The 27,400-nt window shown below is 37.3% G+C and overlaps 2 protein-coding genes across 5 annotated transcripts in view; both read right to left on the bottom strand.

Moving 5' to 3' along the window:
* STYX (serine/threonine/tyrosine interacting protein) overlaps positions 1 to 4,224 on the bottom strand; it is a 43,650-nt gene extending 39,426 nt beyond the window's left edge. For all 3 annotated transcript variants that reach the window (XM_008701636.2, XM_008701646.2, XM_008701652.2), the window contains exon 1: positions 3,833 to 4,224. In XM_008701636.2, the coding sequence (XP_008699858.1) occupies positions 3,833 to 3,889 (57 nt within the window). In that variant the 5' untranslated portion in view covers positions 3,890 to 4,224. The remainder of the gene's footprint in view (positions 1 to 3,832) is intronic.
* A 1,878-nt stretch (positions 4,225 to 6,102) lies between these two features.
* PSMC6 (proteasome 26S subunit, ATPase 6) lies at positions 6,103 to 26,187 on the bottom strand. 2 transcript variants are annotated; one of them, XM_008701627.2, is made up of 14 exons: positions 26,049 to 26,187; positions 24,965 to 25,044; positions 24,832 to 24,871; positions 24,516 to 24,568; positions 22,024 to 22,091; positions 21,441 to 21,555; positions 19,108 to 19,195; positions 17,479 to 17,540; positions 17,270 to 17,393; positions 16,833 to 16,894; positions 14,883 to 15,003; positions 14,662 to 14,742; positions 11,080 to 11,151; positions 6,103 to 6,608 (listed from the first exon to the last, which is right to left on the bottom strand). In XM_008701627.2, the coding sequence occupies exons 1-14, from the start codon at positions 26,173 to 26,175 to the stop codon at positions 6,490 to 6,492; spliced, it is 1,212 nt and encodes a 403-aa protein (XP_008699849.1). In that variant the 5' UTR covers positions 26,176 to 26,187; the 3' UTR covers positions 6,103 to 6,489. The 2 variants fall into 2 exon arrangements, with proteins under 2 accessions (XP_008699849.1, XP_040497774.1); XM_040641840.1 differs by lacking the exon at positions 24,965 to 25,044 and having other exon boundaries at positions 26,049 to 26,153.
* Between the last annotated feature and the right edge of the window lie 1,213 nt (positions 26,188 to 27,400).

Here is a 27,400-nt window from a genome sequence, read left to right as displayed (position 1 = left end):
GTTTTGCTTCAACCAAAGGACAAAGGAGTTTTCCACCCAAAAACAAGAGACAGAAGGGCATTCAAGTAAGATACTTTCAAGTCAGTTACTCGTAAACCTGGCTGCCATTAGAATTATCTGACTCCATCTCACAGCAGTCAAGTCGGAATAAGTGATGGTAGGGTCCAGGAATGGTTATTTTTTAAAAAGCCCCCTGGGTGATTCTACTCTACAGTCAGGTTTAAAAAGCACCATTCTAAATTTAAAGGATCCTCAATCAGAAATATTAAGCAATTCCTATTTTTTATTCTGTACTATGGGAATCAAAAGAGAAAGGAAAATAGAAAGAGTAACATTAAAGTTGCCAAACTGCAACTGAAATAAATTATATTACACTTTCTATCTGAAAACATTAATTTCTGAATTATAAAACCAATAGCCCTAACTATGCAACTAATTTATTGTAAAAACAGAAAGTGTAAGCTGCTCTTTTCTTCACATCTAAAAACAAACTCTGTAATCTTGTCACAAGACTCTACTACCAAAACCAATCAAGATTATTTCATTAATTCAACAAACATTTGTTAAGTTTATGGTATATACCAGACAGTGTGTTAAGTGCAAGAAACAGTGGGGAATAAGACAGGAACATATTAGTGAATAAACTCCCTTATGAAAATTTCAGTCTATCATGGAATATAGACATTGACCAAAACTACCAGTATGATACCTGTTACAAGGTAGGTATAAAAGTACCTACCATGTGCTACAGAGACTTATAAACCTGGAGGATTAAACTATTCTGGGAGGTGAGAGGGTGGGAGAGGGGAAAAAGGTGGAGTTGGCAAAATCAGGAAACACCTTTCTCAAGAAATGATACCTAGGGGCGCCTGGGTGGCACAGCGGTTAAGCGTCTGCCTTCGACTCAGGGCGTGATCCCGGCGATCTAGGATCGAGCCCCACATCAGGCTCTTCTGCTATGAGCCTGCTTCTTCCTCTCCCACTCCCCCTGCTTGTGTTCCCTCTCTTGCTGGCTGTCTCTATCTCTGTCAAATAAATAAATAAAATCTTAAAAAAAAAAAAAAAAGAAATGATACCTAAAGTGAGATCTAACCCAAGAGCAAATAGTTAATTAGGTGAGGCAAGGGTAGTGCTGGCAGCCACAGCAGGGGAAAATGGCAAAGGTCCTGGTTGGGGGTGAGAGGGTGGAGGCAACTAAAACATTCCAGGAACTGAGAGAAGATGAATATGGCTAGGGCAAACAGAGAGGGGAGCAAGGGGAACAGTAGCTCATAATGAGGTCAGAAAGGCAGGCAGATGCTAGATTGCACACAACCTGCAGATAATGTTAAGGGTCTGAACTTCATTCTTAAAACAACGGGAAATCACAGCAAAGTTTTAAACAAAGGAGTGACAATCTTTTTGGAAACCCATCTGAACACAGCTAAATTTTTGCTAGGACTGTCCTAAAGGAATACTCGGACTAGTACTTAAAGAAATGTGGAAGTAATATTCTTATAGAGATAACAGGATCATCAAGCTGTCATAGACTGATCACATCGATCATCAAGAGCATGCATTAAAATTTCTCTACTTGAATTCCATTTTTACTAAAACAAGATTTGGATTGTAATTTAGGTTTCCTGACATGTTTCCTAAATAGATGGAAAAACACTATTACTGGCTGGTCACCATAACTATGTAAGACCATTTGACACTTTACTTATCTCATGGGATACTAGAAAATTAACATTGTTTTATTAGTTTATCATGAGTAACTATATGCCCTATTTAATGGTTATTTATAGTTTTGTCTGCCCAGAAAGGACCCTCCATCTTCTGTGAAAATGCTCCTGTGGTTTTGGTTGGAGGGATACCAATGATTGAACTTCACTCCCCTGGCCATAGAAGCGAGTATATGACCTAGATTGGGCTCCTCATTGTATTCTCCCCTTTATGGCTATAGGGACTGATCCAAAGGAGGGCTCATCACCTAGGTTAAGCCAATCCTCTAGATTTTAAATAATGAAGCTTAGAGAGATGTTATTCCTTAATGTGTAAGCTCTGTAAGAGTGTGACCTTGAAGCAGCTGACAGTTAAACTCCGTATCTGCAGAGACGCCAGAGTAAAAGCAGAAACCCTGAGAAAAAGTAGAGACAAGCTCTGACAAGAGGCAGAGGTAGTTCTGATGCCTTATAATACTGTCTAGTCAAGTCCCTGAGACCAGCTGCACCCCTACCTTTCTGGATTTAATTCTCCTTTTGCTTAAGCTAGTCTGAGTTGGTTTTGTCACTTGCAACCAAAAGAAAACAAACATCCCATGCTCTGAAAAAAAAGAACGAATTGGCTTTCAGTAAATAATATTTGCATCATTATCTACTACGCTTTAAGCATTACTTCTGTCCTTGCAGAGGAAAGCTATATTCCCAGTAAGATTTTATAATTTTACAGGAGTAAGACATATACATAATAAAGATTAAATGCAAGTTTGTAAACATTTTAAACTAGAATTTTTAAGATCAGAGAAGAGAAGAATTGAGGTGTATTAAAAACAATGAATTAGGAATCAAGAGACCAAGGTCCTCAACTGTGTCTTATTACTATTACCTTGGCATATCACTTATTCTCAGTAAGCTATAATTTCTTCACCTTAAAAGAGAGAATGCTCTACACTTATTTCTTCAGGTTGCTTCCAGACTAAAATCACTGAATCACTTTAAGGACAAAAAGCATATTCCCCATTCACATTATTCCATATTAAACAAAGAAAAAAATGTAAATTTATTTTTTAAAATAATCTAAATTCAACTTTTTCCTAATTAAGACTCTTAAAATATGAAATTCTGAAAGACTACTACCACAAGCAAAGGATCCCTCCAAATAAAAAATGAGAACCCCAAAAGAAGATATTCAAAAGAATATTTGGTATAAACTGAGGTTTCTTAAAAATACAGCCTTATTTTCCAATTATTTTTAAGATATTTAGAACTAGAAATTTTAACCTTCCTTGATCCAATTACAGCATAACTGAGTATCCTTGTCTTTTTCTTTTCCTGAGTATCCTTGTCTTGTTACTAATTTAGTCATCAGAAAATTCTAATTTAGTAGGGTGTAACATCATTTTATTTTAAACTAGCAAGAGATGGGAGAAAAAACTCAATACAAATTTTAGGCAAGGAAGAAGTAAGGTGGAGTACAAAAAATCCCGAATTAGAAATCAGGAGAACAGATTATAAAGAATTTCATTCTCAATATCAACTCCCCTCCAAAGGGCAAGTTTCATGACCGCAGTTTTTAGATTCAAATGAACTAGCTTTGTGACATTTTATTCTGCGGGTCAAGGCTTTGCCTCAAAAAAAACAAAAAACCAAACAAACAACTACTTTGGAAAACTTTTTGAAGGCGCACTTCGAAAGTTCAGGTCCCAGATCTATTTCACATGTAGGGCCATGTGTCCCACAAGCGAATCGATGACACCAAAATATCCCTCAACTTGAGATGTAAAACATTACCTCGTATTGCCTTGGCAATAAAAAGGGGAACCTTACTCAAAGTAAGTCCTCGACGCCGAGCCTGGGGAAGAACGGACTGCTGCTGCCCTTCCCACTGAATGAAGGAGCCCAGACCCAGCAGCCCCTCCACCAGTCTCAGGAGGGGAAAAGGTACTGAGTGAGTGAGGGTCAAAGCACACCGCCCGTGAGAGGGAGGCTGCTCCCCGAGGTCCCAGGACGGTCTCAGAAGGCAACAGGGCTCCGACGGAGCTGGAGACTTCGACGGTTGGGGCCTGGGGTCGCCCCGCGGCCGAGGAGCCACACGGGGAGGCCTGTGCGTGGCAGTCACCGGACAAACTCACCTCAGCGTCTTCTTTGCACTGCGGGAGCGAGGGGAACTCCAGCTTCACGTCCTCCATGGTCCCGGCCCCGGGCTTGTGGGTGGGGTGGGAGTGGGAGTTATCCGGCCCGCCCGACCCTCGGGCTGCCAGTGGCAGAGAAAGGAAGGAGGGCGGGTGGACCGGAGGACTGACGGGCGGGCAGCGGGCTTACAACTAACACACGCAGACTAAAGAGTCCCAGCGACTCCGGCGGCGACGGCGGCGACAGTGGGGAAGAGGAGGGTTGGGCGGCTCACACCCGGCCGCCATGCTGCTGCCGTCTCCCTCCCCCTGAGTCTCCGCGCCCCTCAGGCCGCACAGGCTCGGGCACAAGCGAGAGCCCTACAACCGTCTCCCCTCCTTCCCCCCGCCCTCCCCGCACTGCCCCAGCCAATCCCAGCCCACGCTTGCCTTCCGCCCGCCCCCCGCTGCCGCCAGGTGTCAGCGCGCCGCTGCCCCGCCCCCTCGCCAGAGCGCAGACGCGAGGGGGGCGGGGCCTCGAAGGGGCAACGGACGAAGCTCACCCGGTGTGGAGGAGGTGGGGCTGCGGCAGAAGGCAGGGAACGAGTGAAAGTCCTGGGAAAGGCAGTGGGACAAACCAGACCAGCTCTGCCCCTTCCAGACTGGACGCAGATCCCTTCTGTAGTACAAGAACGGGCAAAACATCTAGCCAACAGAAACTGGCATCCGAAAAGAAAACTGTAGTTTCTTCCCTCAGAATCCTGCGCGGTCTGTGGTGAGGTTATAACCAAAACAGTAATAAATGAAGAGTTCCTCTTAAAACTACGTTAATGCTACACAAAAAATGAAACACCCATCACTTTTAAGCAAACTAACGGTGGACTTTTAAGAATACTTGGGAACATGACTAGAAAATCTCAAGAAACAATGGCAAATAGAAAATCCTAAGAAATAGAAACTGATAGTTCACTCAGTAAATTATACATCATACTGAAGGAAGGTCTCTCCCTTTCAAAGTTTATGTTGAAATATTCCTATTATATATAATTGTATTAATAAACTACATGGCTTTCAGAATCTTTTAAAAAGGAGTTTGAGTCTGTTAATAGTATATTGTCAATAGAGGTGAGGTACAGGATACTTTCTCTGGGCCTAGGGAGATACTGTTATCCTTTTTATTTTTAAACAGATGAGGAAAACCAAACATAGAAGCAAGAAGAATCCATCTTAAAACTTTCAAGATTTGTAAACCAAACTGATTCTTTAAAAAAAAAAAAAAAGTAGAAAGGCGAGAAAGTCATTAACTAAATTGCTAATTACAATGAATAAAGTTAAAAGAATCACGTGGAAATTTGACCAAGACCCCCTTGACAGACATCCTATTATTTTTATAGTCATTTTTATGAAACACACTGCCAACATATATAGAACTGTTCAATAATTTGAGTATTAGATGGTTAGCCTGAGTGCTCCATTTTCTCTACCACTATGTAAACTGTTCTCTACCTTTTAAAGTTATAAAAAGACACAAAATACTCTAGTAAGCTTTTAATTTGAAGAATGATTGTATAATTACGGACATCATGTATCATACATTCTTTAGTGTTTATGAAACTGAAGTCGTCTTTTTTTTTTTTAAACAGCACCTTTGATAAGATCTCAGTTGATGCCCAATGATGATTTCCTATTTTAATTCGTTAAGGCTTTAATTCCACGTGATATAGAAAGAATTGTGTGTAGGTAACAGAACTTTTGCTTTGAACATTTCTGACATCAACATCCTCTACATCAGACACTCTTAGCTTGGTATCCATAGATACCTACAGAGTCAATAGGTGGTGGGCCTGGAAATGATAGATCTCCTTTAATTTTAGTATATGCAAAATTGTGTGTATATATGTGTAACTTTCTGGGAAGAGGGTCCAGACCTTAACATTCTAAAAAGGGAATGCTCATCTCACACAAATCAAGAAAAAGTCACATTTGTTAGCAAATACTACTTTTAATCATAATCTAAAAAAAGGTTATGGATATGCGTGTACTTTTCAATTAACTATCACACAGAATAACCATAGTAGGTGAAGAGTAAATAAAGACCTTCCATTATCGATATAGACATACATGTCTATGCTTTGTATAACAAGACGCTCTTAGGAACAATGAGTGTGGGTACAGTTTTAAAATTAAAAGTCTGTCATCTAAATACAACTCATTTTGGTTATTAAATAGTTGATTTACTAAAGAATATAAATGACCATAATAAATGTATTTTTAAAAAAGACAAAAATATGTGTAGGAGAACTGAATCAAACAGATTTTATTCAACTTTTTAGGATGAGGAAAACAAATGATATAAAATAAGTCATTAGAAATGCTCTCTTGTACTATTTCAAACTACTTTCAATGTTTTACAAAATGCTCACACAGCAAATACGAAAAGCTTTAACATAGTCTTATAACTTTTGCTGCAATAAATGCAACATTAACGAACATACAAATTTCTTCTGTACCAATCTTAAAAGTAGAATTACTTGAATTACTAATTTTTACAATGTTATTCATACTTATTTTTATTCATATGTTTTTAATGAGATCATTGCCAATACATAATTTTCCTTAACTTTATTTTTACATTAAGCCGGTATCTGTCATGCAGCCATCAAAAACCTTCCAGTAAATTACACAGGTTTGTAGTCCAATTTAGACTCTAGCTTCTTAGAATCAGCCACTTTTCTGACTGCTTTCATGAAGTCTTCCTGTACTACAAAATCATGATCAGCACGAATTGCAAACATACCTGTGGAGAATAAAACAACATGACTGTATGTAATATGTGACTAATTTGTTAATTATAAGAAAACTAAAGGGGGGGCAAAATGGGTGAAGGTCGTCAAAAAGCACAAACTTCCAATCATAAAATAAGTCCTGGGGATGCAGTATACAGCGTGGTGACTAGACTTAATAATACTGTATTGTAGGGATGCCTGGGTGGCTCAGTCAGTTAAGTGTCTGCCTTCAGCTCAGGTCATGATCCCAGAGTTCTGGGACTCAGTCCCACATTAAGCTCCTTGCTCAGCGAGAGCCTGCTTCTCCCTCTACCTGCTGCTACCCCTGCTACGCTCTCTCTCTCTGACAAATTAAAAAAATCCTTAAAAAAAAAAAAAAAACTGTATTGTGTATTTGAAAATTGCTGAGAGCAGATCTTAAAAGTTCTCATCACAAGAAAAAGTATCTTGTTAACAACATGTGGTGATGGATGTTAACTAGATTTATTGTAGTGGTCATTTCACAATAAGAACAAATATCAAATAATTATGCTGTACACCTGAAATTAACATGTTATTTGTCAATTATATCTCAAAAAAAAGTCTTTTACGAAAACTAAGTAATTCTATGAAGTAAATGTGAAGGAGCCGAGATTTACTACTTCTGAGCCAGTAGCTCTAATTTGTTAAAAACAACCATCATTGTTCAATTAATTGAACTTAACTACAGTGAGCATTATTTTCCAAACCAAAAGCTAGACAACGAAGCTAGACAACAATGAGACAACAATCTGGATATTTAAAATCTAGCTCACACAGTCCCTGTATCCGATGACATTCTGAAAAAGCAAAACAAACAAAACTCAATAATCAACCAAAGACATTTTAAGCAGTAGCTTCTTTACAGGCAACAATTGCCTGGAGGAAGGGAACGCATGTATGGTTTGGAAAAACACAAAACACCTCTAGTAATTTTGATAGTCTTTCCCCTCGTTAATAATCAAAAGCTTAGATAATACAATTAAAGAAAGTCAACACTGCCTTTATATCAAAAACCAGTGCCATTATTCACATATTAAAATTTACCTTACTTATGTACAAATTGATATTTTTATATGACTTTGATACTCAAGTATTACAAACTTGAAAACTTTTTCTTTCAAGTTATCGACAAGTTACTTGTCAACTACTTGATAAAGGGGTAAAACGTGTGTGTGTGTGTGTGTGTTTTGAAGCATTAGGTATATCATGGATATGGGTCCAAGATTTTGAGACAATCGTAATTTCATGACAAGCTAAAGCTAGGAGGTTATCACTATCTGCTAATTAAATGAATCCTACTAATATTTTCATTAAAGATCTGCTTATATTGACCTTCACTTACATACATTCAATGGAATAGAAGATTTCAAGGGTTAGTTTCTCTCTTTAAAGATTTCTGTACAGTCTTAGAAACACTCTGTTGTACTCAGAAATCTCGTGAATGGAAATTTCTAGTCCTTTAAAAGTGAAGTTTTAAAACCTGTTTTGAAGGTTACAACTAAAGTAGGTAAGTTATTTTTCCAAACTTTGTGCATATGACTATTTCCAAATCATTGTTTAGTGAATGACTGAATCTGAGATACATCCTAATCCGAAAAGGATGATAATCTCAGGATTTGCATGGAAAAAACAACTATAACTGAATTTAAGTTTATTTTAAATTACAGAAAGATATGTTAGCAAAAAAGGCTTGAAGTCTAATAAAAAGAAAACCAAAGAATTTCAGTGTCTCCAAATATGAATATCCCAGGCCATTTAAAAAGCTAAAATCGTAATCCACACAGAAGTTATAGCTCTTTACTGGAAATAGCTTACACACACACACACACACACACACACACACACACACACACACACATACATACATATATATATATACTTATATTTTAAGTAAGCTCCACACCCAACATGAAACTTGAACTCATGACTCAAAGACCAAGAGTTGCATGCTTTACCTACTGAGCCAGCCAGATGTCCCAGCGAAAAATAACTTTTCAAAAATGTGCAAGGTACAAAATTCTAGTTATGAAATAAATAAGTATGAGGGATGTAATACAACATGATGGCTATTGCTAATATTGCTATATGATATATTGGAAAGAGACTAAATCCTAAGAGTTCTTATTATAAGGAGAAACTATTTTTCCTTTTTTCTAATTCTATCTCAATGAGAAGATAAATGTTAGCTGAACTATTGTGGTAATCATTACACAATATATGTAAACCAAACCATTATGCGGTACGACATAGACTTATGTGGTGCTATATGTCAATTATTTCTCAATACAACTGAAAAAAGGGGCGCCTGGGTGGCTTGGATGGTTAAGCATCTGCCTTCGGCTCAGGTCATGATCTCCAGGTCCTGGGATCGAGCCCCATGTCAGGCTCCCAGCTCAGCAGGGAGTCTGCTTCTCCCTCTGCCTCTGCCTCTCCCCTTGCCTGTGCTCTGTCTCTCTCTCAAATTAATAAATAAAATCTTTAAAACATAATAAATAAAACTGAAAAAAAGTAAAAAAAAAAAAGCAAATATCATAATTTGATGGTATCAACCTTTAGGATTATAACATTGCTTTTGTTTGGATTCCAATTTTACCAAAGCAGTAGTCTAATAATAATTTGGTCCAGTGTAGATTTTGGAAAGAGAATGTCGTAAGTTATTCCAAGTAGTTTAAGCCACATTCAAGTTTACCACATAATATTTTTTTTTATATTAGTAAGTCTTTGTGAGCATGATTTACTCAGATCTGTACTTAGAGAGTTTCTAGACCTGCAGATTTTTAAAAAAGATTTTACTTATTTGCCAGAGAGAAAGCAAGAGAAAGAGCACAAGCAGGGGGAGTGGCAGGCAGAGGGAGAAGCAGGCTCCCAGCTGAGCAAGTCCTAATGCAGGACTTGATCCCAGGAACCTGGGATCTTGATCCAAGCCGAAGGCAGACGCTTAACCGACTGAGCCATCCAGGCATCCCTAGACCTGTAGATTTTTGATCCAGATACTGAGTCACAATATACCCATGAAGATACTCTTATGGAGAAGCCATGTCTGAGCAACATCTTTAAACACTATTTAATTTATAGGAAATGTTAAAATAAGGCTATAGGTGATATAAAAACGAGGAAATCGGGGCGCCTGGGTGGCACAGCGGTTGGGCGTTTGCCTTCGGCTCAGGGCGTGATTCCAGCGTTCTGGGATCGAGCCCCACATCAGGCTCCTCCGCTGTGAGCCTGATTCCTCCTCTCCCACTCCCCCTGCTTGTGTTCCCTCTCTCACTGGCTATCTCTGTCAAATAAATAAAATAAAATCTTTAAAAAAAAAAAAAAAAAAAACGAGGAAATCACATATTGTATACTTAAAAACTATTCACTCACAACCTATGAAAGTCAGTAATATAAAAACTACTGCAAAAATTTTTTATTTTTTCATCATTATTATAATAAATACACAACCGTGAGATCAGAACCTGAGCTGAGATCAAGAGTCAGACGCTTAACCAATTGAGCCACCGAGCCACCCTTAAATTTTTTAATTTTAAGATTCTATGTGGAAGACAAAGACTAAATCAGTCTGTCTGTAGTTTTAAAGCCACCTGGTACCAGAACTAAAAAAAAATAGGATCACATAATCCACAGAGAAAATTTTAATAAAAAACAATTACATTTGAGGTGCCTGGGTGGTGGCTCAGTAGGTTAAGCGTCTGCCTTCAGATCAGGTCATGATCCCAGAGTCCTGGGATCAAGCGTCAGGTCAGGCTCCCTGCTCAGCCTGCCTTCTCCCTCTGCCCTTCCCCTGCTTGTTCTCTCTCTCTCTCTCTCCCTCTCTCTCACATAAACAAATAAAAAAAATCTTAAAAAAAAAAAAGATTACATTTTACATAAGTTGCATGATCACAAAATTCATAAATCAATCTTGCAAAGCTTATTGTTAACAGACTAGTATCAGAAAACATGTTATCCATTTTGCAGATTACTTCCAGGGCTGGCCCAGTCTGATTTCAGCCAGAGGTGTGGCAGACAGTTCTGCAGGGTCTCAGACTTACTTCAAGGGGCCAGTAAGCTATCACATGCATGTCTTTCCACATTCTGCCCTAAGGCATACATAAGTATAAAGGAGTTAACAACCCCAAGGGCAAATTCTCATGGGGGATGAGAGCTGGTAAATAAATGCTCCAGTCTCCATATTTCAGCCAGGTAATCCTGGAAGGCATTCTGTATGTTTCTCTGAGGTTTCATCAAATCAAACCCCCCTGTCTATAGGATCTACCTCAATGGTTCACCCTTATTATAGATTTGCTTCTTTCCAACTCACTTGCCTGTTCTCTCCTGCTTCCTGGAATCAATTCTCAAAAACACCAAGCACCCAAATCCTGGCAAAGCCCAGGCTCTGCTTTTGAATAAACTTAAACACATTTTTAGTAAATTAAACAAATCAAAATCAGTAGTAAGAACTGCACTTTAAACTCATACCTGCTTCAGTACAAACATTTCTCAGGTCTGCTCCATTAAAGCCATCTGAAAGCTTCACAATTGCTTCATAATCTGTATAGGAAAAAATACTGGAAATTAGAAATAAATAGATAGATACATAGATACATAAATAAACTCTTCTCTTGATTTATGCCCATATGGAAAACTTAACTGCACACAGAGCTTGCTTTGAATTTGATCAGCTAGGTATCATCTGTTAACATACCTCCACAATATTTAGCAAGTCCTCCACAATATTAACCACCAAAAATTATACTTTTGTTAAGTAAGCCAGCACTAAACAGAAATACTATACTTCTGAAACTTTAACCCCAAGAAACAGCATCAAGATCTGAAAGCCTCTTAACCTGTTTCAATGCAGACTTGAAACAGTTATATACACGTGAACTTGAGTTATCTGTGAAGCCATGACTCTTATAAAAACTGTAAACAAATCTTCAATTTGAATAAACCTAGAACATTCAGAACCAACTGTTAACCACAATGGAATTTAGTGACATTAATATAAGATATACCAAAAATGGTCATCAGAAAAAATTTTCATCATATTTTAATCATGTATTTTTAAATAACCATTTAAAATGGCTAGCTTTCCTAGTTCCTGTGCAGGCTCCAAGTAGAGAAGTATCAGATCTATGATAACAGTGATGGTTATGTGACCTTTTTATCCACAAGACAGACTCGAATTAAAGAGCTATTAGTTTGAAATAGCGGTTACGGACTTGATAGAGAATAAGGAGAGAAATAAGAGACAGCATGGGCTACTACGGTGTAATTCTGTTGAGACACCCTTTGTCAGGCCATCTACAGTATGCTGACGTCTATCTGAAATCAGACAAATACTCATTAATTAATTTTCATTCAGGTTCAAGTTCATGTAAGCATCCTGAGAGCAGGGATTCCCAAGGTTGGCACAGTATTTGGCACCTAGCAAGAGCTCAGTATTGAAAAAAACCTATAAATTGGCATCCCTAGTTTAGCTCAGTCTTTCCAGCTCAAAACTATTTTCACATAAGCAATGAGAAAGTTAGTGAGAGGCAATAATCAACTATTTGTAATCATTTTTGGACCATTAACTTCTAAGGGTTTGTAAAGCTGCCTGGCAATTATACTAGAATAGTATAATGCTCCCTAGTCAAGGAGTCAGCAAATTTTCTATAATGGGCTGGACGGCAAATATTTTAGGCTTTGCAGGTCATGTGGTCTCTGTCAAAACTATTCATTTCTGCTATTGTAGTGGGAAACCAGTCACAGACAATATATAAACAAACTGGAGTGGTTATTACAATAAAACTTTATTTACAAAAAGAGAAGACAGAATTTGGCCCACAGCAATGGTTTGCTGACCTCATCCTAGAGTGCACTCTCTCACTTCTGGAGATAACAATTTTATAATTTCTCCCATGTCCTCAAATGTCTAACAATAATCCCCCAACCTCACTCCGAACTTGCTTCCTATTTCACTGAGAAAATAAACACATTCAGAAGAACAATTCTACAAGTTTTTGCCATATTTGAGATACTGTCATCATCAGCATCTATTTATTTGCCTTTCCTCCTAGTCTCATAAATGAAGTCTATGCTCATAGACAGGGCCAACCTTCTCTTCAAGGAAAGCGCATCATCAATTTCTCTCTCCTAGATCGCTTGCATTAGCATTAAAAGTGTTGTAAATTCTTCCATCTTAAAGAAAGCTCCTCCAAATCTTCATCTCCATTTTCACTGCAGCTACATTTCTTCTCTTCTCCCTTTGCTGCAGAACTCCTTGAAAGAAATGTCTGAACTCAAAGCCTCTCCCTACAATCTCCTTGAAACCCACTGGAGGTAGGCTCTACTCTCACCACTCCAAAGAAATTGCTTTAATAAGGTCACCAATAATCTCCACATAGTAAATCCAAAGGTCCATTGTCAGAAGTCTTTTTATCTGACCCACTGTCAGCATTTAACAGGAAATTACTCCCTCCTTGTAACAATTTCTTCATTTATCTTCCAGGACATCACCGCTCCCAGTTTAATTCCCCTCTGTGACTATACCTTCTCAGTCTCCCTTGATGGTTCTTCATCTCAACTTAATATTGGAATTAGCTCAGTTGTTGAACCTCTTCTCTATCCACATTTACTTCCTCAGAAATCTCATTTAATCTCAAGACTTTAAAAATAATGTTATGCTGTTATTATCCACAATTATATCACCAGCAAAGACCACCCCAATAAACTAACTGCATACAGAATTACCAATCAACATCTTTATTTGGTATTTAACTGGCACCTCAGCTTTAATATAGTCAGAATCAAACTCCTTATTCTCCCTTTAAAACTTAATCTTTCCAGTCTTCCCCCATTTTAATTGATGATAACTCCATCTTTCCAGTTGTGAGTCAAAAATCTAAGTCTTCCCTGGTTCTTCTTGTTAGCTCACATCCCACATCTGATTCATCAGCAAGCCCTGTCACCTCTATTTGCAAAGTATGTGCAGAATCTCATCATTTTAAGACTCTGGTACCACCTTGGACCACAGCACCATCTTTTGCCTGGATTATGGAGATATCCTAACTGATCCTCTTGTTTCTATTCTTGCCCCTCTACATGCAACCAGAATGATCTTATTTAATACAAGTCAATTTCAAAATATTCACAGATGAAACAATACAATGCCTGGGATTTGCTTTTTAAAAATCCAGAAGGAAGGTAAGAGGTGGAAGAGATTACAGATCAAACAAAATTGGCCAAGAGTTAATAATTATTAAAGTTAGGTAGGGGATGAGTAACCTAGGGTTAGAAGTTCATTATACTCTTATTTCCACTTGTATATATTTCTAATTTTCTACACTACAAAGTTAAAAATAACAAAAGGTAAGAGTGTATCATTCCTCTGCTCACAATCCTCCAATGACAAAAATAGTAAAATAAAAGCCAAAGTTCCTACACAATGACCTCAATAAAGTTGTACACAATCTGATTCCCATCACTTCTATGATCTCACTTGCTACCACTGTCCATTTACTCTGCCATAGACACCTTGACATCTTTGCTACTCCTGGAATAGTTCCAGCCATACACCTGCTTCAAGGTTTTCTCTTGTTGTTTCCTCTGTACCATTTTGCCCCAAATATCAATATCTAGTTCCTTCACCTTTTCAGGTCATTGCTTAAAAATCATCTTCTTGGTAAGGCTTCCCTCTGCCTCCCCCACCTCACCTCCATTTAAGAATGTATCTATTCATTCTGGCTCCTGGCATTACCTATTTCCCTTTTCTTGCTTTATTTTTCTCCATAGCACATATCACCATCAAATTTACTAAACATTTTACTGACCTTGTCTGTCTTTTCTGACAAGAAGGTAAGTTCTATATGGCAGGAATTTGTTTTGTTCATTGGTATATCCCCAGCATTTAGAACAATTCCTAACATACACAAGATGCTCAATAAATATTAGCTGAATATAAGAGATTTCCATGTTTGGTAAATTTAAAACCAGATTTGGTAGACTGTCAGTGATATCTAATAGCATTTTGCTTCATTTACCAAATGTAAATATACATTAAAAAGGTTATTTCCTTACCTATTTCACCGTGCTTTGTAATGGGACCTGCATGGATTTTCAATATATCTAATCTTGCTTGTTCGTTTGGTAAATCAATATCTGAAAATAAAAAATTATAAGAAATTCTTTTGCAGTCAGGTTTTTTTGTTTTTTAAACAAATTAGGGTGTGAGGAAGAGATATGGAAAGAGAAATGGACATAGACAAAGAGAACACAGCAGGAAAAAAACTTTAACTCACGTATTTTTCTATCTAATCTTCCTGGACGAAGCAAAGCAGGATCCAGTGTATCTGGTCTGTTTGTAGCCATGATCATTTTAACTCTATGTAGAGTATCAAATCCATCCATTTGATTTAGTAACTAATATATTTATAAAAAAAATCATTGACAGATTTTTACAAAACATCCGAACGATTAAAAAATTTACAGTACACAACTTCTATATGTCTAATACTATGAAATACATTGTCTACAGATAGTATGCCACCTCCAGAATGACCACCTGATGGACTATCTCTTCTTTCTCTTATACAAAGGAATAGATTTTTCCAGCCTTGAAATTCTGAGATAGATTATTTAACTATGTACCTTCTTATAGCTATCAAAAAGTTTTAATAAATCTGAAGGTTTCCATCTAGTCAAGTATTATAAAATTAAACCATTTGGATCTGATTTCCAACATTCAATTTTTTTTTCATTGTTACTTTTAAAAACATTATTAATAAAATCTAATGTATACAGTATTATGGTACGCCAAACATAAAATTTACAGATAATCAGATATAATGACATTTCTACAAATTTGATAATGTCTATTATCTTTTCAAATAATTTCACTATACATAGAAATACTGAGACACTAAGCATATTTCCTTCAATTACTAAGTTTCCTTGAATAAATATTGAAAAACCTAACTACATTCAACAAACTCTTTAAAATATAACTAGCTGAAAAATCTTTTCCAAAATATCTGATAGCTGACAACATATCAGTTATGTGAATAAGACTAGCATCTGTGTGGGACACCTGGGTGGCTCTTAAGCATCTGCCTTCAGCTCAGGTCATGATCCCAGGTCATGATCCTGGATGGATCAAGAGTCCCACATCGGGCTCCTGGGTCAGTGGGGAGCCTGCTTCTCCATCTGCCTGCCGTTCCCCCTGCTTGTATGCGCTCTCTCTGACAAATAAATAAATAAAATCTTTAAAAAAAGAGTAGTATCTGTGTTGTTTCAAAATACCTCAATTTAAGGTTTCCAGGACTATAGAACTCATCTGAAAATGCTGTATATATTCTGAGGGGATCATTATTAATTTATGAAAGTCCTTTTCAAATACCCCTACTGAGATAGAATTTGACACTATTACTTATGCCTAGCTTTAAAAAACCTAGCTTTTCTTTGTAGAAGCTGAAAAATGTTTGGGATCTTGCCATCACTTTCACAGAACTTGGAGTGGGGAAAGGTTTATGTACATTCTAATATTCCATCACCCATCTTCTTCAATTATCAAAACTATTTTAGTTTCTTCTTATTCTCAGCAACAGAGGAAAATGTTAGTGATTTTTAGAGCAGCCTCATTCATAATTATAACTCATTTATTACCATCAGTTTTAATATATCCATTACTCGTAAAATGTATTAATGAAACTAGTGCAAGGCCACGTTCACACAATGTGAGTATCAGAAGAACAATATACAATTTAAGTAACTGAATGGCCGGTGTGCTGTAAACACACTGAGTAGTATAGCTATACATCATATAGAATTTTGTAAATACCCCTATTACTTTCCAATAGACATTTTCTTACTAGAGATTGTTGTAAAGAAATGTGTTTATTCCCAACAATATTTTCAAATTTTATATTTAAGTGTGCTCTTTTTTTTTTTTTTAAGACTTATTCATTTATTTGAGAGAGAGAGCGTGTGCGAGCAGAGCAGGGGGAAGGGCAGAGGGAAAGAATCTCAAGCAGGCTCCCCGCTGAGCCTGGAGCCAACCTGGGGCTTGATGCCATAACCCTGAGATCATGGCCTTGAGATGAAATCAAGAGTCGGATGCTCAACTGAGCCACCCAGTGCCCCTTAAGTGTGTTCTTTATTTAAACCATTGTACATATTTTGACCTTCAAATATCCAATGTTTTCATTTAATACATACTGGCTTCTCTTTGAACCTCCTTTACCAAATATTACCTCCATCAAAGTTCTCTGAATCTCTCTATCAGCTGAAGTACCCTCAGAAAACCGACGACCACCTAAAATAATGATATGGAAACTCATGTGTTACTCTTTTCCTCTACAACCATCATTTAAGGAGACAGAATAATAGTGTCTGGAGTTAAAAACATTAAGATAAAAATAAAATAGTAAGAATTATACTGACAAAGTTAGAAATGATTTTGGTATAGCGTTTTTCATTTTGTCAATGTCAAATTAAAATTGGTTAAATTTTCTTAAGAATTTTTTTTTAAAGTAACATTCAATTCATTTTACTACTTCACACAAATTGCAATTAGAGGTGAAGGGGGGATTCCTTTAGATTTTTAAAACATTTCCTAACACTTCTAAAAGTTAGAAAAAAAAAAAAAAAAAAGAAGTTCAAAATAAACTTTAAAAGGCGTTATTCTTACCAATAGCATCTATTTCATCCATAAAAATAATGCATGGTTGATGATCCCTGGCATAATTAAACATTTCTCTGATCAAACGAGCACTTTCACCAATGTACTTGTCTACAATAGAACTAGATACAACCTGATAAGGAAAAACATTAAGGTAAACATAAGACAATTCAAATAAAATTTAATTTCAACAGCTACAGAAAGAATCTTCCCTTTACCTTTAAGAAATTGCAGTCCAGCTGGCTAGCAACAGCTCGTGCCAACAGTGTTTTTCCTGTGCCTAAAATGGCAGAAAGAAGTCCTAATTAGATGGAAAGCAAAACAAATTCTCAAAAGCCTTTTATGTTATCCTCCGGACAGTAAATTTTGCAAAATGAAAGCTAAATCCTAAAGAGAATTTCCATTTAAAATTCTAAAGCACTTCAACTTGTAATATTAAAATTTTAAATTTTATTCAAAATATCCCTTATAATTCTAAACATGATGAATACATATCTTCAAAAATATATCAACCCTGATTTACAGACACTATAGTAGAAGTCTGTTACATTATAATCCACTGGTCTATCCTGCATAATGAATGGATCTTTTACCTATGCATGATATTGTAACATCAACTACTGGTTATCTGGAAACTACTGCTTCAGTGAGTTATGAAAATCTTCCAAATCTTGTCATTTTTCATTATACAATATTTAAAAGCCACGTCTGTTAATATCATCAATCTCATCTCATCTTTTAAGTATTAATATCAGAAAGTTCTCAGATGGGGGTGCCTGGGTGGCTCAGCTGGTTAAGGCCCAACTCTCGATTTCAGCTCAGGCCATGATCTTAGGGTTGTGAGCTAGAGCCCAGCATCAGGTTCCATGCTGAGTGTGGAGCCTGCTTAAAATTCTCTTTCCCTTGCCCTCAGCCCCTCCTCCCACTCCCTACACATGTACACTCGCTCTCTAAAAAAAAAGCAGTCAGATATAAGTTTTGAAAACCTAATTTTCACTTGAAAGCTCAAATTTTATCACTGGCTACAGATGGTGTCAGTTGTTTTAACACACCAGGCTAACTTCATTCATTTTTGAAAAAATGTTTGCCAGATAAGCAAAAACCAGTCTGAATAATCAAAAACCAGTCTGACGATGATAGAATGTCTGTAAATTATGTCTTCAGGTAAAAACAATATTCCATGAAAAGCAGCTAATTCAGCTGACAACTCAAGGCACAAGTGCTTTTCCTAGAGATAACTATCCTATTCAGGATGCAACAGAGGTACTTTACATGTATTTCCCATTTCATCACATAGAATATAAAACATTATTCAAAGATCAGGATTTAATAAAAATAATTTTTGCGGCTTCAACAAGAACATCTAAATGTGAAACTCACATTTTTTTTTTAATACTTTAAGTATGAGCAGTCAATAACACAATGACTACTCATACCATTTCATGCCACTGACTTAACTGACTCATGCTATGGCATGAGCAGTTTTATCCACACTGCTTTTGCACCATCAGCACAAAAGTCAACACAGTGAAAACGGCAACTAACATTTTAAGTATTATCAAAGTAAGGTTTGACCTTGCAGACTCCCTGAAAATGTCTCAGCAACAGCCAGAGGTCTGTGAACGACACAGGACCAATGCACCAGAATCATACAGCATGCTAAGAGGCACATCTTATGAGGCACAAGAGGACGAAGCATACCTGAGAGAACAGTAGACACACATCTCCTGTTTCTTCCTTACTCTGAACAGAGTGGAGGCTGGAATACCCCACATTAAATTTTCACCTTACTTTTTTATTCCTTAATTCATTCCTTATTAGTAGGTCAGACATAATTCAACACTAACCTGGTGGTCCATATAACAAACAGCCTTTTGGAGGTATTATTCCTACACGCTGGAATAATTCTGGGTTTGTAAGAGGTAATTCTATCACCTAGAAAAGAAGTTGATTGTTTCTTAATAAGTCAGTAAAGATTCTGATGAACTTTAAAATACTTTAAGTGAAATATCAGCATAGTTAGGTAAACACACTGTAATTCATAATAGATCTAGAATTCCATGTTACGCAAAGCCATTTATATTAAGAGGTTATTCTTCAGACGGACTTAAGATATTTTTTTAATTATGTAAAAATTAATTAAAAAGGCTGTAGTTATTTTAACAAACTATGCACCTGACTAAAGTGATGGTTAACAGGGATGTAATCTGTCAAGACATATTTGAATTGTACACTTAAAATCTGTGCATTTTACTGAATGTAAATTATACCTCAATGAAACATCACACTACAAAAAAATCAGGTAAGCAAAAAAGAGAAACAAAACAAAAAAGATTTGTATTATTTTGCATTTGGGACTACAACACAAAATAATTATAAAATGGGGAAATTTAGTAAGTTAGAACTGCCATTAGGAGAAAACGCATATAAAATGTTCATATTGTCATAGCAGCATTTTGTCATAGCAGCCTTCAAAGAACCATATTTCAGGGCACCTGGCTGGCTCAGCTGGGACAGCATGTGACTCTTAATCTTGGGGTTGTGAGTTCAAGCCCCACAAAGGATGTAGAGATGATGAAAAGAAAGTAAACTTAAAAAAAAAAAAAAAAAAAAAAAGAACCATATATTCTGCTCTCAATCTCCTACTAAGACTGATTTAAGCAAAGAAAGCTGGAGAATAGATAAATTGAGAGTTTGCCCAAATTAAACTCTTTATAGTACCAGAAACTTTAGAAATAAGCTTCTATTGAATAGTTGTGTCCACCAGGTGTGATTAAAATAAAAAGTATAAGAAATCAATATTCTCAGTATCTGCAGATGGAAAAGAGTATTGCATGTACATATTTTGTGGGTTGTGTGTGAGAGAAAGAGAGAGACTTTCTAATCCCATGGCTGATGTAGCAAATCACTGTAAAAGACAAGATTTCATAGTTACATGAAGAGCTCGTTCTTCGTCTCTTGTCTTTTAACTATAAAGTAAGAATAGACTTTTATTTGTAATGACACTAGTGCTTCCTCAAGGATGGTAAAAAACAATTTGGTTTCATAATCACCTGGAATGCTTGTTTAAATGCTAACTCCTGTGTCCCACCCCCAATCTACTGCATCAAAATCACGCAACGGGCCTAGGAATCTGTATCTTTAATAAAAGTTCCAGAAAACTTAATATGCTAATGTCTGAAAACTACTGGCTTAGTGCTTAAATCAGATGATGTAAGCCATACTAACTATCCTCATTCATTCCTAAACATCTCCATCCTATATTAGAATGAAACCAATAGGACAATGTAATTTGCTTTAAAGAGAACTGTTGGGATGCCTGGGTGGCTAAGATGGTTAAGTGTCTGCCTTCGGCTCAGGTCATGTCTCCAGATCCTGGAATCCAGCCCCGCTTCAGGATCCCTGTTCAGCAGAGAGTCTGCTTCTCCCCCTCCCTCTGTCTCTCCCCTCTGCTCGTGCTCTCTTCTCTCAAATTAATAAAAAAAAATCTTTAAAAAAAAAGGAGCATTGTTAAGCCATCTGTGCTATATGAAGCAAGGAAATCCTGATTTGATTCTTACCTAAGGGCTTAAAAGGTTTAAGCTACCCTAAAGCCAATATTTTTCTTAAATGGCAGCAAACAGCTTTATCAAAATAAAATATGTAAGGTTCGGGGCACCTGGCTGGCTCACTCAGTGGAGCATGCGACTCTTAGTTTTGGGGTTGTGAATTTGAGCCCAACATTTAATGTGGAGATTACTCAAAAAAATTTGTTTAAATCTTAAAAAAAAAAAAAAAAAGGTACAGGTAACTTACTTTAAGGATGGGAAGCTAGCATCAATAAGGTTATGGGAAAAACTGTGTTACACATGATCCAAATGTGCTCTGACCCCAGTAACCTATCATAACCAAAACCACTAATGGCATGGGCATTAAATTTATATCAATTATTAGTTTTTTCTTTTTTGTCACAAAAAGAGCAGGGTTTTTCTAACACCAAATTATCTCCAAATTAACAGTAGCTATAATTTTCATAGCTAGAAATTTGGTGCTATTTTTCTCTCAGCAAGAATATTAAATGTATAATATTTAGTAACCACTATTTGGACAAAGTAATCTTTCATTCTCTTTCTCCCTCTGGATGTCTTAAAACCAATACCATTTATTAGTAAGTTCAGAGAACAAAGCATACACTACCAACCTCTCTTAATTCCCGAATCTGTTCTGATAGTCCTCCAATCTCAGAATAAGAAACATTCCCAGGGTCCTCATGAGACATGTTGTAGACCAATGGATCCACTTCCCTTGGCAAATATCTATAATGATAATGCATGTATTTTTTTTTTTTTACAAGATGTATTTTCTCTCAGCCTACAGAGTACCAATGACTTGCTTATGCAAGCACCTGTAGATGATCTCATAAAAATGCATTAACATTAATTAGAAACTAATAAAAGGGAAAAAGTAGCTAGATATTCATTGATCTCAAGAAGCATGTATTTTGGGGGCACCTGGGTGGCTCAGTCAGTTAAGCATCTACCTTTGGCTCAGGTCATGATCTCAGGGTCCTGGGATCAAGTCCCGAGTCGGGCTCCCTGCTCAGCAGGGAGTCTGCTTCTCCCTCTCCCTGGACCCTCCCCAACCCCTTATCTTCCTCGTGCTCTCCCTCAATCTCTCTCTCTCAAATAAATAAAATTAAAAAAAAAAAAAAAAAAAGCATGTATTTTGGCTAAAATCTTCCCTCTGTGAAAATAAAAGTAAAATAAACAGAATAAGACACCTACCTCATGATAGTTAGTGTAGTCATATCCAAAGCAACTCTTGTTCCTGGCTTCAGCTTACTTTTATCAAGCTAATTTTATAAAACAAAAAGTGTTATATAACACTTAAAAGGGGAAATAATACTCTAACAAGAACACAATATTCAGAAGCCAAATAATCAGGGTGCCTGGGTGGCTCAGTCGTTAAGCATCTGCCTTAGGCTCAGGGCGTGGTCCTGGCGTTCTGGGATCGAGCCCCACATCAGGCTCCTCCGCTGGGAGCCTGCTTCCTCCTCTCCCACTCCCCCTGCTTGTGTTCCCTCTCTCACTGGCTGTCTCTCTCTGTCAAATAAATAAAATATTTAAAAAAAAAAAGAAGCCAAATAACCACTTTCACCCTTCAGAGAGAACACTGTCAGATTATAAACACCATACCAACAGATGGGCTTATAAAAGTAATAATTCAAAGTTATTTCCCTTAAAAGAGTGCCCTTTATGCAATCTCAGTGTAAAATGTGAAATCACTAATACACAAAGTTTGTGGTAGGAAAGGCCTTATTTTTAAAGAAAGAAATGGGTATTAGTATTTTACTTTCAAAGGCTCACTATTTCATACAGTTTTGCTCATTATTTTGATTCACGCACTATAATATAATGACTTTGGTAGCAAAATCATTATAATATAATGAATCTGTACCAAAGTATTTATACAGAAATCTCTAAATGAACATTTTGGGAGAAGAAAAGGGAAGCACTTTAAGGGTATGCCCTTTATTTTTATTTTTTCTTTTAAAGTCTATTTTTATTTATTTGTTATTAATTTGGCACATAGCATCATTTAAGTTTAAGGTGTACAGTGGTACTTTGATAATATGCCCTTTAGATTTATTTTTAAAACTATAGCTTTGGGGAAGAACATGTTATTTGATTATAGGAAATAAGGGAGAAATGCACTCATTCTGTATCCCCTTCAAGGTTTTTATTAAAATGCTAAACCAAAGCCAAAAAAAACCCCAGCAATCATCATTCATGCTTTCTGCTACATGTCAGATATTATTCTAAATACATTATATATTAAGTTGAATCATACTGAACAACTTATTGGCATATTTAGGTAGGGTACCTTATTTGGCTAGAATTAGAATTTATCCAACAGATTCACCTCAATCTCAGGATATTACTTTTCCAAAATTAAGTTACTTTTTGATAGTTTAAAAAACTACTTGCCAATATAATTTCAGAATTATAAAAATTACTACTTTTCACAGGATTTTGCAAAGAACTCTAAATTTAGGATTTAGTGCCAATGAAAATGAAGTGGAGATAGGCAAAAATACTAGGTTTAATGTAATGGATTAAACTTTCAAAGTTGCTAATAAATGAGGTACTTGAAAAGAGCTACACAAAAATCAATGTAAAGCTATTTCAACATTTACATGTATAGAGAATATATACTCTGGCTTTTCTAATATTTTCCAGTTTTCAAATACTCTCTTGCCCTCATACAACCATGAAATGTCTTAGAAATACCAACTCTTGGAATCCAGACGGCCCTGTAAGGGACATAGAACTCCTGTCAGGCTAGACATTTAACATTTTGACTTAGAAAATGTCTTCCCACTTATACACTAGGCAAATGCTAGGATAAGATTTAGTCCCTGGCTTAAATTCCACTCTACGGCCATGTCCTATTAATGTTCTCTCTCAAACGTGAACTTGATACAATACACACTCAGCAAAAGCTCTTCCAATGAATTTATAAGAAAGTTCTAAGGAGGGGCGCCTGGGTGGCACAGCGGTTAAGCGTCTGCCTTCAGCTCAGGGCGTGATCCCGGCGTTCTGGGATCGAGCCCCACATCAGGCTCCTCTGCTATGAGCCTGCTTCTTCCTCTCCCACTCCCCCTGCTTGTGTTCCCTCTCTCGCTGGCTGTCTCTATCTCTGTCGTATAAATAAATAAAATCTTTAAAAAAAAAAAAAAAAAAAAAAAAAAGAAAGTTCTAAGGATACTTCCTAAAGAATAGGATAGTACATAAACTGGCTTCCAAGGCTACTAAATTATTTAAAGCCATTTGTTGGCATTTTTTATTAGAGCAAAATGAAATTTGTAGTTATTTCAATTTGCCTATTCTAATCCAAATGAGTTCACACCAAATCAACTTAGGCTACAGAAAAGTCTTTTGAGTAACATTTCTGAGTGTTTAAATATAAAACATAAGGAATTGACAAGGTCTAAGTCTCTTCAAAAAAGACATTAAAATGATCTGAGATATTTTCCAATTCTAAAATTCTTAGATTTCTAAATATGTAGAGCTTACTGAGACACTGTGATCAGAGTAGAAAATAAAGAATACCAGTCAATGCCCATAGTTGGAGCTCAAGTTTTGTTAGTTATAACTGAACAAATCACCTTTAGGAGTTACGGGCATAATGGCTGACTGCTTACTTCAAGAATTAAATAATGTATATGAAAGCACTTTTACCAATTATAAAGCACTGTACAGATGTAAAGTGTTACCTGTCGACGACAGCCCACAACATATCTTGGTCCATTTGTAGCTTTCACAATGACTAGAGGAAGAAAATGAAGGACAAATTGAAAAACAGAAAGTGAAAAATAAATACATATAAATACATATATCCACATTGATGGCAAGTTGAGTTTTATTTCTGTCCTCCAAGGAGACAGTAATTGAAAGAAAACTCAGTCTATGCAAAAGTATCATCTACCCTCATTATCATCATCAAGCTAATAAGCATTTCAAAAGTTCACCGCGGGAGAAAGGGGAGTCCACTCTTTTTTTCTTTACTAATTAACAGTCCAATCCACTTACATTTTTCTTCAGTTAGTTGCTTAAGTACTTCACCTACAATCTGGGAAATTAAAAAAAAAAAAAGCATTACTTTTTGCCAATAACTAAAAAACAAATTGCCATCACTCCCTATACCCCAAACTTCATTACCTACCTGCCCAACACTTTGTAGGGCCTTCAGATCATTTTCAGACTTTTCATACTGCTTGGTAAGTTCTTTTAATTGTTCCCTTACTGAAATAATATAATTTGGACATTTTTAATTAAACAATAATCTTAGTGAGTTTAAGTCACTAAGTATCACTTTAGTTTATTTGAGTCTATTTCACTTTACATATATTTCATATCCACTGTATGAAACCACAAAAGAAATAATGCCGTTTGTAGGAGACATGTTTAAAAATGAAATGTTACAGAAAAAGCACCATATTTTTATTTTCTTCATCAGCAATACTTGTTCAAGCACATTCATAACATTGTTACATTCTTGAAGATATTGACACTCCTCGAGACTACAAACCCGAATGATAAGAGACCCTTCCTCACCTCTTCAGCTACCCGCATGGATTATTACTCTATGGCTTTCGACCCTAAATAAGGTCAACAGGTGCAGAGATCTACAGAATTATACGGTTACGGTCTATCTCCATTTAATCAAACCACTCAGGCTTTCCAGTGAAGGTGCACTACGAAAAAATGTAAGCGCCCTTTAGTTCAGGAGGTAAGAGAAACTTGTGTGCTTGATGGAGTACAACTCAAAATACGCGGAAAGAGGAGGACAGTTATTATGACCCACCGATTGACTCGCCTCTCAAGCTCCGATCTGGTTTTCCACACCAATAACAAGCCAGCACCTCGAGTCTCATCTCTTGCTTGAGCTTCCTTGACTCAAGTCTCCTCTCCTCTCTGGGTCCCGGCACTCACCTACGCCGCCCTCCTTGCACCCCAAACTGGCAAACATCCCTGGCCCACTTCTTCCTCACTCCTCGTCTAGTCCTCTTCCACTTCCATCTCAGAACTGGGGATGTTCTCTGTCACCTGGACCAGACTGGGCCATTTCTACGCCCGAAGAGACTGTGCTTCCCAAGCTCAGGGCCGGATGACAAAGCGCCTTGTCCCTGGACCGAGGCCTTCCTATCCCTGGGGCTCGCTTGCCGGGCTCGGCCAACGGCCTCTGCTTTGTTAGAAACAGAAGCACGTCCAGGCATAGGATTGTGTGGAAAGAAAGGCGCACTCACACTCCTTGAGACGGCCGTCAATCTCCTTATGCTCCAGCAGCTTCTTGCGGTAGTCCTGAAGCGCCTTATCTCTAGGGTCCGCCATGATGAGAAGCCGTCGCTCATAGGGGATGCCGGGAATGGCCATGGCCGCCCGGGCGGGGGAAGGGGCGGGGCGAGGGAGGACAGCCTCCCGGGGGGCGCGGATTCGTGGACGACCCCGCCCCTTCCGGTTGGCTCCGCCTTTCTGTTGCACTCCTCTCCCTTCTGCGTCTCGTTTCACCTATGGCGCCGTCGCGCACCGAAGGAGGCCTCCACCCACACCGTCCCCTGCAGGTCGTGCTAGGTAGAGCAGAGAGCTGTTCTGGTCGTCCCCTGAGCGGTCGCGTTACGTTAAACCGCTGCTGTCCTGGAAACCACGAAACCACGAAAGACTTTGTGATAAACTGAGATGACAGTGAAGTAGGCAATGTGCAGTCTCTCTAAATAGTTCCAGTGGACTATCGGGATAACACAGATAGCCTATTGGTATAACACAGTATTACCAAGGAACTTCAGGAACCCGAGTAGGCTTTTTATTCACTTACTTCATTCAGTGAATGAGGTACTAAGGATACGATCTGGTGGGGAGATTAAAAAATAATTTCAGAGTGTAATTAGTACTATAATGGAAATAAAACATGGTGATGTTATAGAGTAATGTAAGGAGAACTAACTTAGAAGGGCATCTGACATAGGAGCCAGCCAAGCAACAAAGTAGAGAAGAACCTTCCAGACAGAGAAAACAGCAAGTGCAAAGATCTTGAGCTTGGCTCATTTCTAGGAACAGGAAGGAGGCCAATGAGACCGGAAGAGAATGGGTTACAGAGATATGGGGCACAAGATAAAGGCGATGAGGTAGGTTGAGTCAGGAACTTGAAGTCCGACGGAACTTTCAGATTTCTGAGCTTTGGACAAATTATTTAATCTCTCAAAATCTCTGTAAATGAGCTTAACAATTGTACCTATCTCATAGGGATAACATAGTATTAAATAAAATATGTGCCTATAACTATTAACACAACGTCCGGCACATAATAAGCACTCAATAGTGTTTTAAATAGTGATTTTAAATTATTTATTTTAAGGGTAGTAATAACCTCGATTTTTGCAGAACAGATTCCCATTGCTGTACCTCTTACCAGCATTGCTCCTGGAGATAATTTATTGTTGTTCCAATAGACTAAGTCAAAGTCCCCAATAAACTCCATTTGATCTGATCTTATACAGTGGCCCTGGATATTTGAGTTTAAATAGGTATTTCTACATATACATATAAAGTGCAAATTTATGTGAATTAAATAACAAAAGTCACATAAAAGAGGTCTTCAAAT

The sequence above is a fragment of the Ursus maritimus genome, unplaced genomic scaffold (genome assembly GCF_017311325.1).
Source record: "Ursus maritimus isolate PB19 unplaced genomic scaffold, ASM1731132v1 scaffold_25, whole genome shotgun sequence".
In the NCBI taxonomy this organism is placed as follows: domain Eukaryota; kingdom Metazoa; phylum Chordata; class Mammalia; order Carnivora; family Ursidae; genus Ursus; species Ursus maritimus.
The sequence above is the reverse complement of the archived record's forward strand: the minus strand, read 5'-3'. Positions and strand labels throughout refer to the sequence as shown.

Coding starts and splice junctions, on each gene's coding strand:
- PSMC6 (XM_008701627.2), bottom strand. CDS start 26,175: ATGGCCATTCCCGGCATCCCCTATGAGCGACGGCTTCTCATCATGGCG. Junction 24,569..24,831: donor GCAACTAACTGAAGAAAAAT/GTAAGTGGATTG, acceptor TTCTTCCTCTAG/TCATTGTGAAAGCTACAAAT. Junction 22,092..24,515: donor TTGTGGGCTGTCGTCGACAG/GTAACACTTTAC, acceptor TTATAAAATTAG/CTTGATAAAAGTAAGCTGAA.